Below are 20,562 nucleotides of genomic sequence, written 5' to 3'. Positions count from 1 at the left end.
GTATCACCCAACCCTCACAGGAAAGTTCATGTCCCAAATCTTCCAAGAGATCTTCTCTAATCTCCGTAAGAACTGTTGATCTCTCCTGCGGCTCAACTCTTAGAACACTTACTATTTCTATTACTCATCTCTATCTGATAGTTACCTTTTCATAACGGCGTCTCCTTGTTTGACCTACTTTAAGGATTACCACCTCCATAAAATCTGCCCCGAACTCTCGAACTTCCCCAACAAAAATGCTCCTCCTTCAGTCCTTTCCATCTCACTAAACGGCACACCTACCTACTCAGTTCATTAAGCCAGGAAGCTGAATGTCATCTTTTCCAAAGCCCCATCCACTCTTCCAATTCCATTTGCAAATTCTGTTCATTCTGTAAAATCTGTATCAGTTCTGTTCATGTTTATGTCAGTTAGTACTGCTGAAGGCCCCATAATGAACTTTCCCTAAAACCACAGCAAGAGACTTCTACCGTGGGATAAGACTTCCTCATTTCTGCTCTTGCCTCTTTTCTAATCTTTCTCTGTATTATCCTAGAGTGATTTTTTCAAATATGTAAAAACCTCTCACTGGTTTCCCACAGTATTCAGAATTCAATCCAAAATCTCCAGTAAGGTTAAGTCAGGTGCTGCACAGTCTTGGCTGTCTTCTCCAACTTCACTCCCTCCCCTCCAAAGTTCGACACTATCTTGCCACACTGGCCTTTCAGCTGTAACTAGCAAGGCTTTTCCTGATGCCTCTGCTTGAGCAGCAAGACCAGAACATACTCATTCTCTAGGTCTCAGCGTAATATGTGTCTCTTACCTTCGATTCTAATAGTCTAAAAGTTTATTTTCTGCCCTTAAATCCTGGCCACATTTTCTCATAGCACTGTTTTTACTTGTCATTTACCACAATTTGACATATCTATTTACTTGTGTAACATCTGTCTGCTCTACTAGAACATGAGTCCATGAGGACAAGAGCTGTCCATCTGACTCTCCACTGTTAACCCACTAGGTCAGTTTATGTCTGACATGCAGCAGATGCTCCATAACTTATATTGTATGTATTTCTATCACGGCACTTATCACATGGTTCTCTACTTTTTACCTGTTTACCCTGCTTCTCTACTGAAGAGTAAGTTCTCCTGAAGTCTTTGGATCCCTAGGACATCAGCATGGAGTTCAGTAATGTTTAATAAATTGAATTATTCAACTCAACTGTAAGCTTCTTACGAGCAGGTGTCATATTTTGTCTGAACTTTTGTCATCTACCATGATTACACACACTAGGCAGCCATCACAATGCCATCAAGTCTGGTAGAAAGCCTCAATTTTACTTCCTGTGGGCACAGTAAAAAGAATTTAAATGCCAATTCTGGATCTATGAAAAGTCCTTGTCATAGATGTTAAGGCTCACATGCACTCTTGATTTATGGGCGTAAACATGGGAGACCAGGGAGTTTAAATGAGGAGGCGCTAAACATTTTTCCGATTAAAGTGCAGACTAACCAAGATTCTTTGTTTTTTTCTATCATGTCCTAGAATCTTCCTCACGTGTATAACATCTGATAAGAGTATATAATGTGGGCAAAAACTCAGGATCCTATGGAAAGAGACAAGTAAGTATTTTTGGATTAATGATCAACAGATAAACTTGCCTTGGGGAGCAGTCAGAAGCAGTCATTAGAGATAGAATCAGATTTCAAGTGTTCTTGGCCATCAGGGATGAGAGATACCATGAACCAGACAGACCACAGACCACACACAAAGCCTTCAGGTGGTGGCAACGAGGGGTGGAGATATGGCTAAGAATACCGAGTCACAGCACATTATTCATAGCCTAAGGATAATTAAAAATGCCATATTGTCCTCATGGTTTTGAACCCACTGAAATATCTTAAACTTACCTTACTTACCTCCATCCCTGGAGGCTGACCATAACCCTAGATTCCCAAAGTCTCAGTTCATGCTTCCAGTGTGAGAAGGCAAGCACTCCCCTTCCCTCAATGAATCTAAAGTCCATATGCAACAAAACTACTAACTCCCTCATTGCATTGCTTTTCTGGGTAAAATGGAGAAAAGATGATATTCACAAGGGGGAAAGAACCAGAGAACAGTGGAAATAGGAACAGAGAAGATAATAATATGAAAAGGCAAAGCTTTTCTCCTTTCTCCAAAAGACGAGCAGTGTGGCGGAAGCAGTTCTTCTAGAGACAAAAACAAAAAATCTTTAGGGTCACTTTAGGACCCAAACAAAGATCTCCCCAGAACAAAAGGGCTCCTGCTGCTGGCCCCAACAACTTTCTCAAAACAAGAACCAGCTAACAAAATGGAGGTACAGGGTGCAGGATTCAAAGTGCACAAGGAGGAAGCCTCTGAATGAGATGCTTGACCTTAGATAACAAGTGGGTTAAAACCAAGTTTCTGGAGCACAATAGGGTTCACATTCTCATCCCAGAGGTATTTTACTGGAGAACAACCACAGTGTACCCTCAGGTACCAGGTCACTAGAAGCTAAAAAGAACTGAACCTTTAAAACAGAACCAGTTAAACAAATTTCAGCACTGGAGTCCACAAACTGAAGGCAGATGACAAACAGGACTAAAATTGCTATACATTTCTCATCTATTCAGCTGGGGAAAAAGCCAAATGCTCTTTGCCTTGAGAGAAATATAGTCGTATCATTTGGAAACATCTGAGAGGGAAGAGAAGGGTGGGTGACGGGAAAAGCCATGGCTCAGATGGTAAAGTGATGTGCTTCTGGTAGAACAGCTTCTCTTCCGGGGACTACTAAGAAGCGTGCAGAGTGCTAGGCATTTGAGAGCCTACAGAGTATGAATGGACAGATGATCATCTTGGAAGTCTGTGATGGACTTTAAGCTTTTCTTCCTCCACAGACCGAAACCTCAAGCCCAGGGTGGTGTTCTTTGGCCTTGGCTCTATAGAATGTCAGGGAGAAAGGCCTCTGTCCTTTTTTGTCAGCATCTCCTTTCTGTTCACTGGAATATTTTCCCTTGGAGGGCGAGCTTTTTTTTTCTTTTTCCGTTCCTGAAAACAACCAACTTCAGTAGTTGCTGGTACCTCTGTTGCAGATATTGTCCACAAATATCATTATCTAAAACGGCTGGCTGTTGTGTGATGTTGGCCCCCCAACATGCTGGCTCCATGTTACTGTGAGAAACGGACACAACAGACTCGTGCAGAATTTTGCCAATAGGTGCTGGTAGGATATGGGGTGCAATGAGTTATCGCACCTCACAGATCCAAATTTTTTAAGTGTCCATGCTTCTCCCTAGGAAGAACGCTGATGATTTTCTCAAGCACAAATACGACTTTTATGTCGGTAGAGGCGGCACTTCCTGAGAACCGATGGCTGTTCTTTAAGTGTTAGTGCAGAGGTAATCATAGCCTGGAATCTTAACTTCCGAGGCCCACCTAGAACTAGTGTAAGAGCAAGTAGTTATCAAAAGAACTAGCACTGGAGATAGAAGTCATCTTGAGCCACATAATAAACTCGTCTACAGCTAGGATATTTCTGATGAGTTGATCCTCGATGACTTTTCACGGAGATGCACCAAGCCTAACATCCTTAACAAACACACGGGGAAAATTCTCTGCAGAGCTTTTGGTGTAGACAAATTAGTTCTATTTGCTCTTTTTAATGTCAGACAGGAAGGTTTAGGAAATAGAGTCTCACTTGGAGGCCACATCTGTTTAGGGATATGTTCCAAGACCTGGACTGCCAGGGTGTTGAGCTGAAGATAGAAACTGAGAACATCTGAGGTACAACCAGAATCACGGTCCAGTCTCTGAAGAAAGGGCGGGTCAGTGCCTAGCACCAGTGCTAGACAGCTTACATGGTAACTAAGCGATGTGTTCAAGAGTCGAATAAAGTGGTCCAAGGGTTAAATGATGAGAATTCAGGCCGAAATTTGATCCAGAGCAGGGATCCCTGATGCAGAGTTTTGTGCTTGGCTGGACCAATATTGTCAGAATTACACACTGACAGCTGGAGTCATTGGGGAGGCACATTACCGAACAGAGAGCAATGCCAGCAGAACTGTGGCTTACAGAGACATTTGAAGAGGTGATAATCCTGTGAAAACTCCCAAAGATACTTAGGTGTTTTGACAGTCAAGGTTAACGTCCAGCAAAACAAGGTGTTACAAAGGTCTTGCCAGCATATTCAGAAACCGTTTTATTAAAAGGAGCAACACTGAACACATTAAAATACAACTCCAGGGAACTATCTGCCACAAATATACTCCCCCCACCCTGCCTGTGAACAATACATTCCGTCTGGCTGGGGGACACGTAACTGATTAGGGTTGCCAAATGAAGGCAGTTTGGCAGTTGTCAACAGACTGGTATATTTTGAATTACTTCAAGGCTCTGACTGGGAGTATGTACCCCAAGAGTGATATCTAGTGTTCATCCTTAGAGAAATGATTAGCCTCTTCCAGGCTAACCAGTCGTCCATCTTGCCTACTTATTCCATTTTATTTCTGCCTTATTGGTATACCTTAAGAGAAAATACATGATCAGTGTGATCAAAATGTTAGTGTTCTGTTTTGAATACAATATCAAGTTTGTCTGGCTTTAAAATTTTTATTCTTAGAAATAAAAAACTGGGACTCTCTGCTCAGGTTTTAGACAGGGCTCAGAACAGATTTACGAAATGTGAATATCCTCCTTCCCTGAACCTTATTAAGCACAACTGTATGACACTTCGTCATGTTAAATAACACGCTGAGGAACCCAGTTAGGGTCATAGCACCAAGGGGGAAGACTGATTCTAGATGGCAATTAAATTAACCCAACTGTGCCTCCTATTGATTGCAAAAAGAAGCAGGAGGCTACTGCCCTATTCATATCCCAAACAACCTCATTTTAGAAATTATTTGAGGAAAATGGTATTTTATTTTTTTTTAAAGATTTTATTTGAGAGAGAGAGAGAAAGTGTGCATGTGAGCAAGCATGAGTGGGGTGGAGGGGGAGAGGAGAGGGTGAAAAAAGACTCCCTGCTGAGCAAGGAGCCCAACACAGGGGTCAGTGACCTGAGCCAAAGGCAGGTGCTTAACCAACTGAGCCACCCAGGTGCCCTCAGGAAGGTGATATTTTAAAAGGGTATAAAGAAGTGACGTATTTGTATTTATGTCTCTGGTAGGGAGAACATTTTAAAAGTTCCTTCCAATGTTGTTTGTATGGGTTTTTTGGGGGGATCTACTACTAAAAAAAAAGAAGAAAAGCATATAGCTATTTCTTCCATTGCACAAGAAGTTATAAAGCTGCATTTTAAGAGGGGATGAAATTAATCTTTTTAATTTAATGTTCTGGCAATAGCTATACTGGATTCCAAGCAGGAATTTCCTCAACATTGCCAATGTCTGTTGAATACCTATAATCATTTGGAAATGTTAAAAAGATTTAGCTAAGTATTATTAATAAGATGGCATAACTCAAGAGCACAAACAGGAACTACTCTGTGATGTGCCTTGTTTTGGGGGGGGGGTAGGCATGTTGCCTGCAAAAACACATAGACATGATCCAGAGATTATAAGCATCATGGGGACAAAAGAGGGGAGAGGATTTTACTAGTGAAGCCAGTGTCTTTATAGATATCAATTCCATACTCCTTCTGGTAAGTTACCTAGTTTGGGAACACATGCATCATTGCTCCTTGGAAACTGGATACACACTCTATCTCCTTTCAAGCCTCTTGGCAACCACAGCTTCCAATGGGCGCCCTCTATTTCTGACCATTAGATGTAAACTCTTCACCCTCTGTATTCCCTGTTTATTGGGGCATGAGAAGCAACACAGATGGGACTTCCCAACATCTACAGCATGGTTTGATGCAGCATTATAGAAGCACACATTATATGGAACCGCTGAAGTTCTGCAGATTCATTTAAGTTCTTCAGGATACTCACGCATGCCCACAAAATCAATCAGCACAGTATTTACCTGTAAGCTACAGGCATTCCTTCCAGTGTGAGAGCGGACAGACAGAATACCAATGTACATGTTCACTTCTGCAGTGAGAACAATGGCCAGCCAGGGCATCCACCCAGTGGCTGTAGTGCAGCTGTGGTTGTGGTGTCAGATTCAACTCCTCTGCACTGGCAGAGTGCTCAGAGAAGCCAAATGAAATCACCACCTTGCTGCTACCATCTGCCCGAACTCTGCAGAGCAGTCACGTATAATCTACTCCTGGTACCTTAGAAAATACCCACCCTTCGCATCCAAGAGGGGGCAACAATACACCAAACATACAGCGGCCATTCCTTCCTATGAGCGGGGAACAAAACAGAGGTGTTTTTGTCTCGAAAGACAGCTGTATGTCATGTGTAAGTAGCTGGGTATATACCAGGTGATCTGCGGCGCTAGCAGTACAGACCAGGATTCATCGTACTCAGCAGTGTTCAGTTCAATATAAGAAATGTAGTCTATCATGGTACGTAGTTTAGGTATGTAGTTTACTGTGGAAAACTGATATTTTTACTTAGAGGTAAAAGCAAAATCCTTACTGAGTATCCATTTGGCCACGAAGAGACACCAGATATGAAACCACATCATATCTGTCTGCATTCCACACAGAAGTGCACAAACTGCATCCACTTGTGTACGGTTAGGGTGCTAGTTTGGATAACGCCTCTTTGGTGCATATGGTAACATTACAGGCTCTTCTTTGAGAGAAGGGGCCAATTTAATGCATATCTCGTGGGTATACATCAGGACTATCTCTTCTGTAGATACTGGAAGAAAGAATGTATTAGGGAAATGCCTTTTGTTTCCAGGAAAGCTAAGAAAAAGGGAGACCGTTGAGAGCTGAAGTGTTTTTGCCCTTTTTATTTCCCCTCAAATGGTAACCCAAGCATGCGAGCAAACAGGGGATCTGCAGCACAGGCACGGCAGCAATCTCTCAAGCAGCACTTTCCATAAACCTGGTTAACATCTGGACCGGCAGCCATTTGGAATGAAGAGTCGAATCTCTGCTGCCCACTGCAGCGCAGCATGGCACACACCAACGACCCTGGGGCACTCCTCCTGCTGTGGAGGCTCCCAACGACACGTGAGCTGGGGACAGACAGAGGTTTATCCTCTTCCGATCGCCTGCAACTCATGTTGCAAGCTGAACTTGCTGGGTTTGTCACCGAAAACGCAAAGCTTCTCTGCATCTCCTGATGTATGTTTAAAAAAAGCAGCAAGGCCCTTCACACAACGTTCATGTTCTTATTGTTTGCTTGAGCGTTTCTGATTTGTTGGGGGGGAAGAAAAGACCCTTGACGTACGAAGTTGGGCTTAACTCCCCAGAGCCCAACTCTCCCAAGGTAACTCACTGCTTCAGGGTACTTTACCTTCGTGTGGGGCTGGGTCTTGATGGAGCCGTATTCATATTTCTTCTTTCCGCTGCCTTATTAATATCTGAAAAGAATAATCAACCCATCTGTTCAATGCTATGGAATAAAAACAAAATCATCAGCACATTTCAAATGAAAGCAACAACAAAAAAACTACAATGACAACCAGATGGTGTAAGAAAATCCATTCAGCAGACACACTGTCACTTGGGCAATTTTTATTAAGTTAGGGTAGGTTTGGTAAGGAATGTCCCTCAGTTTATGCTTTAACATGCTATCAAGTCCTAAACCTAACTGCCCCCTCCAAAAGTAGAAAAAGTTGCCTTCTAAACCCTTCGAGTGCCAGCTCCAAGATTCTTTTTTGAGGGCAGGAGAGTGGGAGAAAGACAGGAAAGACAGAGTTATAAAAAAAAAAAAAAACGAAAGAAAGAAAAAAGAAAAAAAAAAGCAGCAAAGGAAAATAATTCCATTTTATGTTACAAAGAAGAAACAGCCAGACTCTATTGCTTAAAACTGCCAATATGCCATGAAGCGGGGCCTACTTTTAATGTTGTGTTGCATTCCGTTGTATAGAATGTTCCAGAATGAGATGTAGAAAAGAATATTGTTTTCCTAAACGAAGTATATTACATGTTAGCAACTACAAACCTCACAGGTAAGTACTTCAGAATAAGAACTGGCATTTGGTTAGGTAGTAAAACACTCCACACAGGAAGTTTTCATTAGAGAAGTGTGGCATTTACAACCAGGTAAGGGAGAACAGTGGAATCATACAAACTTACAGAAAAGCCAGTTTGTGCAGTTAAGGCCTACTTGCTAAAAACAAATCTGCTTTGCAAAAACTGAAATGAATAATAAAAACACCATGTATGAGTAAGAACTGATGAATTATCTAAAGAAATGTACCAATCTATGTCGAAAGATAACAGGACAATTTTTATGTGACTTACAGATTAATAAACGTATTAAAAATTTCAATCTTTGGTTGCATGAAGAAATGAAACTGTGTCCTGCTGCAGTGTAGTTTTGTTCTCCATGTTCCATATTAAGCAACTGGCAGTGTATCTAATGACATTAAATGGTATTAAGCACTCACATAATTAGAGTAATTTAAAATAGTAATTATGTATTTAAAAAATTCCAACCAGAGTCCTATGGTGTGAGAGATCACAGTAATAACATAGAACTGAAGAGGTCTGGTACAGACCTTACCCCGCTATGCTGTCAACTTTGAGTTCCTATTTAAGTGAGAATAATCTTCAGTTCCATTTTAAGTCAGAGTTTCTATTGTATCTAGGAGAAGAATGACTTTTGATAAACTGAAGGTAACATAAATTTAAACAATAAGAGAAGCATATTTCACCCTAAGTTGCCTCTCACATTTTCAATTAAGTAGACAAATGCTATCATCCCTCTATTAAAAAAAATAAAACTAAAAAAATAACATCTATACAGGACTTGGCCAATAGTAATATCTGACCATTGCTTTGGTATGCCAAGTAGCACTTTCACTTACAACCCCAAAAGCTCAGCAATAGCTGAACTGCACATTATATAATGATTAGTTCTTTTATGTGTTTTTGTGAAGAATATTGGTTTAGGTTTCGAAGGGCCTACTGACCTAGTCTACTTACTTATACTGCTCTCTAATATGGGGTGATTATGATTCAGAAAGAATTGTTTAAGTAGTTTTCAAAGTATCTATGGAATATACTGAGGGTATTAGGGGTGTGCAGATTTCTTTTAAATAAGCACAGGATCTCCCAGCAGGATTCCAGATATTATTGGATGGTCTTGTGAATAAAGAAAACTTCTCTACTCAACATTGACTTGACTTGAACATTTAGGTTAGAGTACAGAACATATGGTACCATTTTTGTGGGCACGTTTCTATTAATGTGATATAATTTGCTTACATGGTATGAAAAGGACTATTACACTATAAAATTATATTCATTTCTGTGAGCACCTACATATTAGTACTGGGGAGACCAAAGTAGTCATGTATTATATACACTTTTGGGGCAAAGCTGGCTCCAGTTAGAATGAAGGAGGTAAATATTTTACTTTGAAGTTAGTGAAATTTTTTTGCAATTATTTGAGAGATTATTTAAAGTTCAAGATTATTTTATCTTTAAACCATTTGATTATAATTTGCCTCCTACTACCTATTTTCACTAAATAGTCTAAAGCAATTATATCTGGATGGTGTGGCTTATGTTTCTTCTGTAAAAAAGAGAACTCTCAGACCATTTTAAGTTACTTCTTAAAGCCAAGTATTTGTTTATTATTCACCTCTATTTAAGAGTTCCTTATACCTCCATCTTGGGTGAGATATGGAGAAAATGAGACCTGAAGTTTTTGATAGTTTCACTGCCACCCAAGAGAGCTGCTCAGGTTAGAGGAGGGTTGGGGGTGGGTGGGTTTCAGTTAGAGTTATGAAAGCAAAACTGTTATCACCACCAAGACCGATACACAAAAAAATCCTAACAAATGGTCACATAGAACTTTTGGAAAACCTGTGAGTTCAGAAATACAGGAAGAATAGAGAAGCTGCCAAAAGTAAACTTCAGGGAACTGGTCACAAAGCATAATTAAGATGTAAAGAGTCAAGGAAAAAACCCTTGTCCTAATCCCTCTCCCCCTTTTGTTGGTCACATAATTTAATAACCCACCAACTGGGAGGTTGGAGGTTTGTTTGAAAATGCAAATATTGGGACTGGTAAAGGGGGCTTTTGTATTAATTGGTTAATTAGATTTTTTCCTTCTTAACTCTTTACAGAGATATATAATCTACACCAAGGAAACGGAAACAATGTTAATATAAAGGAAAAGAAAAAAAAGATGGAAAGATAATCTGGCCACCTTTCTGGACATTAGGTAGGGAACCATAATTGGAGAGAATTTAATCAACAAGAGGGTAGTGGCAACTTTGATGTTTCTTTCCACTCCTGCTCTATCTCATCCTGGCCAAATGCCCTTAAGACCTGAAGTCAGTCTCTCATTGTCTCTTTCACCTCAGCTTGGTTGGCACCTCCATACTTTGTTAGCTATATTAGCTATGTGAATGCCATTCAAAATCACCATCACAAGGTACCTTGGCCTGAATATCTTCTAAGGTTTCTTCTGAAAATAGTTAAAAGCACTTTTCAGTTAAGGATTTTTAGGCAAGAAAAATAACACCAACTGAAGGGATCTACATAAAAGGAAACAAACCAGAAAATAATCTAGAAAACACGATGTCACACAGGAAGTGTCAAAACTGTTTTAAGTCACAAAAGACTGGGGTAAAGAACTTTCAAAGAATGACACAATGACTACTGTACAATTTTAGTTTAGACTAATATGCTAGACAGGGTTCACACAATGGTCTTTGTACAATGCTATAAATAAAAATGCATGTTTCATTCATAGTACCAAGAATGGCTTTGCTCTATTTTTTCTAATTGTACCATCATAAAAACAACTCTTTTCACCTTAAAATCAATTTTTATCACAAGCTATCATAATGGAAAACCATAAGGACTATTCTAGCACGAACTGCTGCACTAAGTGACAGTATCACTGTTGGGACTGCTGGATGCTGAAGGAACCCAGAAGCCCATATAATTTTGATGTGATTATAAATGAACTAAAATTCCCCAAAGGCTTAGTTGAAAACCAACTAATAATCAGTAATTACTAAATTGGAACTATGTAATGATAAAGATAATGCCACTTGAAAAACTGTACTGACAAGAAAGAGGTTATCACACATTAAATTCCCCAAATTGGGATGGGAAAGGATTGAACTTCTCACTTAAACTACATTTATGAAGATGGCCTTGATGGTATACTATAACATCAGGGATATGTAACAAGTTATAATGCAATGAGTCAGGGATAAGAGAATGCCCTGCTTGTTTCTCAATCCATTAAACTTACTTTAAAAACTGCATTCCCAGTGACTCTTAATCTCACAAAACAAACTGAGGGTTGCTAGGGGAGGGGCATTGGGAGAAGGTGGGTGGGATTATGGGTGGGGAGGGTATGTGCTTTGGTGAGTACTGTGAAGTGTGTAAACCTGGCGATTCACAGACCGGTACCCCTGGGGATAAAAATATATGTTTATAAAAAATTAAAAATTAAAAAAAAAAAACCCAAAACAAAAAACTATGCATTCCCTCATATTGGATTCTTTCTTTCATCCTCTAATTAAAATAGTGATTATAGGGATGCCTGGGTGACTCAGTTGGTTAAGCGGCTGCCTTTGGCTCAGGTCATGATCCCAGCATCCTGGGATGGAGTCCCACATCGGGTTCCTTGCTCGGCAGGGAGCCTGCTTCTCTCTCTGTCTCTGCCTGCCACTCTGCATGTGCTCGCTCTGGCTCTGACAAATAAATAAAATCTTTAAAAAAAATAGATTATATCTTTAGCTATATTAGATTATTATTCCTAGGTACAGGAATGGGGGAAACAATGATAACTTCTATTTACAGAATGCTTACTCTGTCCCAGAGCCTGTACTAAGAACATCATGTGCATTATCTCATTTAATCCTTTCTACAATGCTTGGAGGTTAAGTGCTATGATCTCTATTTTGCGAATGAGGAAATTTGAGATTTAGAGAAATTAACTGACTTTTCTTTCTTAGATCACATGATGGTCAGGAGGCAGAGCTAGGATTCAAATCCAGATTTGTCTGACACCAAAGTGCTTAACTATTATACTATACTGCCCCAACAGGGAACAGAAAAACATGGTTTCCATTATGAACACTTGCTAAGACTCCCTGATCAAAATGACAGAACCTGGGAGAGGCCCAGTCTATGCCAGTCACACCAATGTTTAAGTGCCCCAGATACCCAGCAGGGCAGAGCCTACTTATTAAATTCCACTTCAGTTTCTATCACCTCAAACTACAGTTGACCCTTGAACAATGCAGGGGTTAGGAGTGCTGTTCCCATGCAGCGGAAAAACTCGACTACCTAAAAACTTAACGGCAGCCTACTATGGACCAGAAGACCTACTGATAACATGAACAGTCAATTAACATGTATTTTTGTATGTTATATGTATTATATACTGTATTCTTACAATAAAGTAAGGTAGAGAAAAGAAAATGTTATTATGGAAACCGTAAGGAAAACACATCTACAGTATTATAAAAAAATTCACATATAAGTGGACTTGTGCAGTTCAAACCCAGGTTTTCAAGGGTCAACTGTACAATGTTTCTGACTTTGGTACCGATATTCTACTCACTTCAATACTTCAGGAAAAAATTCTACATCATTTAATTTTCTGCCCTTTTTACTTCTTTCGAGGAAAGAGCACTCACCTGATCAGCATATCTGAGTTCTAGTCCTAATGGGAGTGGTGGATAGTTAGTCAAGTCATTTGATTTCTCTAAACCTGATGAAATGGATACTCTACCTGTGTTGGTTATGCTGATTCAAGGACAGCATCAGCATCACTAATTTAGACTCACAAAGATGGAGCTAATCTAAACTGGTAAAACAACCTGAGCTACAAAAAATGTAAAATACAGGCTTATTTAACACAGGTAAAATTTCCGCTGAACTGAACAGAAATCCTTACAGAACTGAATTAACACACTTGAAAACAGTTTCTAATCAGCTCAATCGGATGCCTCCAGGCCTACTATGTGTCACACTGTGTACTATGCCTTACACATACAGAAATAATAAGGCTAAAGTCTCTGCTTTAAAGGAGTTCACTGTTTAATAAAGGAGAGTGGAACATACAAATGGATAATCATAACCTAAAGCAGGTTTACTGCAGAGACAATGAAGGCTAGTGTGGCAGGGGAGAAGAGACTGAAAAGAGTAAGGGGTAGGAGGGACATAGAGGCGGCGGGGATGGCCTAAAGGAAGAGTCCTGCAGGACGAGTAGTTCCGAAAGTTCAGAAAGAGAAGAGTCATTCCAGCCCATGTAAAGGTGAAGGAATGGCGTGAAGAACATAATTAGTAAGTTCAGTGTAGGAAGTTTAGTGTAGGGAATAGGGGGACAGGAGGAAGAAAAGAGAGAATTACAGATGCAAGCCAGAGTTAGAAAAAGGTCACAAAAAACTTTGCTGCTGAAAAGGAAAAAATTGGTGGCAAGAGGGTCTGTGTACATTGAGCTACCATAATAGAGTCTCAGTGAAGCTAAATTAATAAAGGATTCCTATACGTATATTATCCAAAAAAGGGGGGCAGGAGTATTTAAACCTAAGATATTCAAAATATTAACTATAGTAATGATTTTCAAGGATCATTGGTTTGACAATGAAGGGTACAGGAATGAGAAAAGTATTTAAAAGGTTATGAATCGGGACGCCTGGGTGGCTCAGTTGGTTGGACGACTGCCTTCGGCTCAGGTCATGATCCTGGAGTCCCGGGATCGAGTCCCGCATCGGGCTCCCAGCTCCATGGGGAGTCTGCTTCTCTCTCTGACCTTCTCCTCGTTCATGCTCTCTCTCACTGTCTCTCTCTCAAGTAAATAAATAAAATCTTTAAAAAAAAAAAAAAAAAAAAAATAAAAGGTTATGAATCTACCTTCAATAAAGGAATATAAAATAAACTTGGGGCCCAAGTCAGGAATTAATAGCCAACAATATTAGTTTAACCCACTGTTCTGGAAGAAACAGACAACCAAGCACCCTTCCTTAGTTTTTCCTAATACTTAAAAACAAACAAACGAACAAAGAAACAACTTAGTGTGATTAAAAAAAAAACACCTAACACACAATTTACCATATTAGCTATTATTTTTTTTAAAGTAAGCTCTATACCTAATGTGGGGCTTGAACTCACGACTCAGAGATTAAGAGTAGCATACTTGACCAGCTGAAACAGCCAGGTGCCCCTCATACGAACTATTTTTAAGTGCATGGTTTAGTACATTGAATATATTCATACTGTTGTACAACAGATCTTCAGAACTTTTTCATCTTGCGAAACAAAAATTTATACCCATTAAACGGTTTCCCATGTCCCCTCTCATTTACACACACACACACACACACACACACACACACACACTTTTTCATTCTTCACGTCGCATTCCTTTCATGAAGATATCAGTACCACCTGAGAAGATGGCTAAACATCATTCTCAGACCTCATCACAAACTTTGAGAATCTGAGGATGAAGCCTGGGAACCCGTATTTTAACAAGCTTCTCAGGTGATCCTTGGCAAGTATTTGGGAACTGTATTATCTATTTATCCCTTAGCTTATGTATAACATATACTTAGATCCTCCATTTAGAAACCTCTTTAAACTCCTGTATTCAAGGAGTAATAACCCATAAACATAATGCCACAAAGAAAACGTCATGACAATGGCTAAAATCTGTCAAAGTAGAACCCTTGAAAACAGTATAGAAAACATAATCATGTAGCTACCTCCAAAGGAAATGGAATCATGAACCCACGTTTCCACTGTATTAAAGTTAGTAATAACATCCAACTGTAAGGTCAGTGTCCCTGCCCCCCCAAGGAGGAGTGTATACCAACAACTTCTCTTCGATTTCATCTGATCATTTAAAAAGTATACTGAAAACTTAAGCTTTTTTCCCCAATTACCTAGTTATAAAAGAGCCAAGAAAAATATTATCCACTGAGCTTGCCACTTTTTGATAGCATATTATCCAGTTCTTTGGCTAATAAATGGCAAAATTTCAACTAAAGTTCTCTCTAAATTCTGCAACTAGACTTGTTGATACTGTTTTGCTGGCAGGGGCTAAAACTCCTGCTTCTTTTTAGGCATCTGGTTTTCATATCTAAATTCATCTCTTTGCAAGAAGAAAAAAATGGTCACACATATGATTTCACATCCACACCACTAAAAGCAAAGTGGAGGACATCTAAATTTAATAAGCAGACCATGGAATCTTGGTAGGTCTGCTTTCTTTGTTTTCAAGAGGTAAAAGCATCCTACTGATGCAAATGGAAGGAATTAAAATACTAAAAACTCTACAGATATTCTAATTATTGCTATTACCTCTAGTTCAAACCATGAAGCCAAAGAACATTTTATAGTTAAATTACAGTTTTGCTTAAAATGTATACCAACCATAAACCAGAGTTGCCAATTCCTATTAGTAATCTGGGATATGAATAGATTAGTACTAGAATCTGCTTCAATCTTCTATTTCTAGTGAAAACTCATTTTCTAAAGCCTAAATCTGGGGTTCTCAAAACCATAATGTACATAAAAATTGCAGGGTTTGCTTCTGAAAGGTAGATTCTCCAGGCCCCAACTCCAGAGCTGGGGGGATGGGAAGCTGAATACAGATTTGTATTTTCAACAAGCTGTTCTAGGGACTGATGCTGTTCTGAAATAAGTTTATAATCTTACATTTTTGTACTGAACGAAATAATATTTTTCTTATTTTTTTCTTTTGGATATCAAGAATAATTTCTGAAGAGATATTTAAAAATAAATTTCCTGTATCATCTCTGATGGTAAATACATGTTATTACTATCTCAGTCTCCAACTGGATAATTAAGTATACTCACTTAAAGCCAAATTACTCATAATTCAAAGTTCTCCAAAGCTTGCTCACTAACTGCAGGATCAACCTAATCTTCTATAATTCAATCACTCTAGATCCAATCCAGGGGACCACTCAAGATATTTCATAGAGCTCAAGTTATAAGATATTTTGCTTTCTAAATGTTTTCCAATGCAACTTAAGTTGCCCTCATCCTTGCCTAAAGTTGTCAGTCTTTATGTAGGTCAACAATAATGTTGTTTTGAATAGGAAATAAAAGGTCAAGAGTATTATGGTGTGCAAAAGTTCTGATTTTTTTGAGGAGAATTTTCTTAACATAAATATAATTGATAATGAGCACTGGGTGTTTTACACAACTGATGAATCACTGAACTCTACCTCTGAAACTAATAATACACTATATGTTAATTAATTGAATTTAAATTAAAAAAAGAAAAAAGCACTTGGTCCAGTTGACCTATTATTTCTTTTGTTTGTTTCTGGGTGGGTTTTTTTTTTAGTGATAGGCTAAAGAATGAAAATGACCATCCCTATAAATATTCATATCTGGTGGTAATAAAACCACCATTTAAAAAGCAGCAGGCATGCTGGTATTATATATTTAGCTGTCAGTATACTTCATACTTCTCTAATGTGCTATGGCTTCAGACAGTGGCCTTACCCTGATCCTTTCATTAACGCTTCTCATTAATGAAAGTAGCATAAAGGGTAATATTCTGTTGGTCACTGCCCTTTTAACTTCTTGATAGTTCAACTCTGCTTAAGCCAAATAGTCTAGACAAATGTGTACACTGTTCACAGGACAAATCTTTTGGCACAAAAAAAAAGCTGACTGAGCTTTAAAACCACCTGTCTCAAAACACATGGTAATCATTAGTAAACCACAAGGTAAAGAGAGGAAACAGAGCATGGCAGAAAGAACAGTCAGTTTGGGAAAACACTAGGACCTAAACATGTACATAGGAGGATAGCAAGACAACGGTACCAATGATATCGTCCTCTCTTGGACATCTACAGTGCATATGTTTAGTATATTAAAGTTCTGGAATAAGGACACCTCTTTATCTCATTATTTCCCAATTTTGCTTGACCACAAAATCTTACCTTCAATAGTATCCTGAATATGTTCTAATAAGTATATGATTTGGGCAAAAAAAATCTAACTTCTCTGAGCCAATTACTTCCTCATAAGCAAAAAAAATTTAATAATATCAGCCTACCTATCTCACAAGATGATTAGTGGGAGCAAATGAAATGGTACTGTAAACCTGCTTTTAAATCATATGCACTGAGGGTTGTATGTGATCATTACCATTAAGAGTAATAGTTTAGGAATAGACGTTTCATTCTTTATGTGGGGAGTCAAAAACAAAGAAACAAAGATAGTTGAAAGGAATAAAATTTTAAACACATTTCCTCCACAGGTATCTCATTCAAATATTAAATGCATTTCCTCCACAGGTTTCTCAATCTCTTACAAGTACAAATGAATTCCAATACTTCTCACAGTAGTAACAACCATACAAAGGCACTGCCATCTGCAGGCCACAGGGATAGAATGCTTGCAATGGTTCTTAAGAATGAAGTTTCAAATCATGAGGCATTCTTTTTTTTTATTTTTTTTTTAATCATACTTCTAAAACCTTTCTCCAAAGGACTTAGCTTTTGAGCACTGGTAGCTAGAACCTCCATGTGCTGAAGTTCGGAAACAGACCTGAGTAAAAAATTCTCATTTCTTCTCTAAACAGGACTGATCACCTTAGCCTTATATAAGTTCTACATTTTGCTCTTACCAAGGTAACTCCAAGGCATGTGGATTTTTTTTTTTTCTTAGACTTTGAAGAAACAACGCCTGAATGGTCTGAGCAGACTTTTCTGAGTTTCCTTTCCGTGAATTAAAGTAAATCTGCTCTCTCACACACACAATGTTTATGAACGGACTACAGAGAGAACAGACTGTTTACATAAATAAGTTAATCTGTCAATGCCTCCCTTTGTTTGAAAAACCTAATTAGCTTTTTTCAACAATGCATCAATTGGCAGCATCTGATCTAGCCAGGAGAAAGGAGCTCCTAATGCCTCTTGAAATGTGTGCTGTTTACTGGCATGTGAGTCTGCACCACCTGCAGCTAGAAAAATTCCTTCCACTGGGCCCTGGAATACAGTTTCTCCAGCACATTCTACAAGGAAAACTACAATTTCTATGTTTTAAGTTAAAAAATCATGTCAGAGGTTTCAAATGAAGATGACACGATGACACGTGTCATGACACGAGCTAAAAGAAAGGCAAAGAAACTAGAATATAGGAAGAAACAGATGTTAAATAGCTAAGTGATCTCCAATACCCACAATGCAAAAGCCTGGGCTTTACTGGTTGGAAAAAGGCAACATGAAAGTACGTTTTCACACCCGGACTGACTCATACAGAAAACATTAAATCTAGAGTTGTCAAAACCCAAAACTGCTCCATGGTCATACGCAGAAACAGTCAGGTGGTTACCATGCCACAATGCTACAAGAAAACTGAGGAGGCACACCGGCGCACTGGAGCTGACAGTTCCTGCAGTTCCCTGGGACTAGCGCTTGTAAGTCAATAATGAGAACAGTTTACAACGAAAAAGCCTTGTAGTATCATCATCCCCAAGTTATTGGAGCATTTCACGGAATCCGCTATGCCTCAGGGAAAAAAAATCTACGCACAGAGCGAAAGCCAGGACGACAATTAACCCCGTACTCCTAGGGCAGCGTTTCCCAAAGCGTGGAACGCAGAATAACTTCAGGAGGAACAAGGACGCACTGTTTAATAGATAGGTATTTATTTTTTATGAGCATTAGGAAAATAACTGGCTTTCCATTATACGGTTTGTGATTTACGTTTCCACCTTGAACAAATGTATTTAAGGAGGAGGAAAAAGGAGTCAGTTTAAAGAAAAAAATTAACATTTGGTAAATAAATAACAGTACAGAAGGCACACGACAGAAAGGTGTCACGCGAGAGACTGAAATTTGGGAAACGCCGTCCTCAAAAAAGCCCCCGGCGGGTCGTGGGGAGCGGAGAGTGACCTGGGTCAGGAGACAGAAGAGCCAGCAGGTTGGGGCGTTGGCTCTGTCGCTAGTTTCCACGGTAACCTCGGGCACAGTTTCTTTCCCCATCCTCGGGGCCCGGGGTCCGCGTTATAGACTGAGTGGAGGTATCACGCGACAAGGAGACAGACGCCCCGAAGATGCTGTCAAGGGGCCGCGAGGCGGCGGCGACGGGGGCCAGCGTTCGGTTCGCCGCACGGCGCTGCACGCCCGGTAGAACGCCCGGAGAGGCGGGCCACCTCGGTCCGAGTTCGAATCCCGCCTGCGCCACCGACTCGCTGAGGACCCGCAGGCGAGCGACTTCACAATTTCGAGAAAGGGACGCGGGGTGTGCAGGCCTATCCTACAGACAAGCTCGGAGGACTACTGTCGGCGGTTCGCGCACAAACAGGCGGCCGCGGTGCGGCGCCGCCCGGACCTGAGCCCACCACCGGCCGCCCCGGCCGTCCCGGCCTGGGCTTGACGGGAGCCAGAGGCCGCGCCCCGCACCGGGCATGCGCAGCTCCGCGCGCACCCGGAGAGGAGCCAAGGCCGCGGTCGCGCGTCGAGCGGGCCCTCCCGCCTCAGCCTCCCCATCCGGCCCGGGCCCCTCAACCGCCTGCCGTGAGCCCCACGCCTCGGCGGACGGCCACCGCTTCCCGGCACTCACCGCTACCAGCGCGGCGGGCTCCCGGCCGCTCCTTCGCCTCAGGCCCGCCCCTGCCGCCTCCACCTCAGCCCACCTGCCCGCCGTAGGACAAAGGCGCCACCAACCGACCGGCGCGGGCACGAGGCAATGGCGGCCGGGGCGGAGAGTGGGGGCAGAGGGCGCGCACGCAGCGGCAGGCGCGGCAATGTCGCAAGGGCGCGTGGGTTTACGGCAGGGCTGAGTTGGGCGTCGATCTCCTTAGCAATCAGGGCGGGGAAGTGGCTCCCGGCGGCCGTTGAGAACGCTAGGGGTTGCCTAGTAACGGCTCGGAGGCTAAGGATGGGTCCAGGCTTGGTCCCCCGACCCCAAAGGCTTCGCCTTTCTTCTGATATTCGGAGCGCCTTTTCTTCCATTCTAACTGTGGAAATAGATCATTTAAATCCTAAAACACTTTGATTTCGTTTTTCATAAAACACAACAAAAAACAAAACACCTTTGGATGTGTGTGTTGGAGAATAGTATATGTATTCCTGTAATCTCCGAATCCCAAGGAACAAAGAAAGCAGAGAGGTAGAAAAAAACGCTTTATTTAAATTTACATTTAAATAGGCTGTGTACCCTATTAGTTTTGCTGACAAGGGGTAAAAGGCTTATGTTGATATAGTTACAGGTTCTTTTTGAGTTATTTCTTCCTGGAATATTTATTCAGTGTCAAAAATAAATACCGCAGAATGTAATTGTTGACTATGAAGCATGCAAAATGCTGTATTGTTCATTTTTTTCTCTAGAATAATTTGTCAGAGGGGATGGAATTTGTTCACACAATTGTAAATACACTTCATTAATCACAGCTATCGCTATATGAATAAGGTAGGCTTTTTTATTAGTTAGGAATTGTCTCAGACCCTGCGGGGGTCTAGTTTTTCTCTTTGTGAATAGTGCATGCCAAGGAAAAATGGTGGCTGTGGAACTGGAATGCTATGGGAAGTCAGATTTCTTTG

The 20,562-nt window shown here is 40.5% G+C and overlaps 1 protein-coding gene across 3 annotated transcripts in view; it reads right to left on the bottom strand.

Moving 5' to 3' along the window:
• NCOA5 (nuclear receptor coactivator 5) overlaps positions 1 to 19,742 on the bottom strand; it is a 29,163-nt gene extending 9,421 nt beyond the window's left edge. For 2 of the 3 annotated variants that reach the window (XM_059132969.1, XM_059132971.1), the window contains exons 1-2: positions 19,583 to 19,742; positions 7,344 to 7,410 (exon numbers count right to left, since the gene is read on the bottom strand). In XM_059132969.1, the coding sequence (XP_058988952.1) occupies positions 7,344 to 7,381 (38 nt within the window). In that variant the 5' untranslated portion in view covers positions 7,382 to 7,410; positions 19,583 to 19,742. The remainder of the gene's footprint in view (positions 1 to 7,343; positions 7,411 to 19,582) is intronic. The other variant, XM_059132970.1, reaches the window with a different exon arrangement.
• Between the last annotated feature and the right edge of the window lie 820 nt (positions 19,743 to 20,562).

The sequence above is a fragment of the Mustela lutreola genome, chromosome 9 (genome assembly GCF_030435805.1).
Source record: "Mustela lutreola isolate mMusLut2 chromosome 9, mMusLut2.pri, whole genome shotgun sequence".
Taxonomy (NCBI): domain Eukaryota; kingdom Metazoa; phylum Chordata; class Mammalia; order Carnivora; family Mustelidae; genus Mustela; species Mustela lutreola.
The sequence above is the reverse complement of the archived record's forward strand: the minus strand, read 5'-3'. Positions and strand labels throughout refer to the sequence as shown.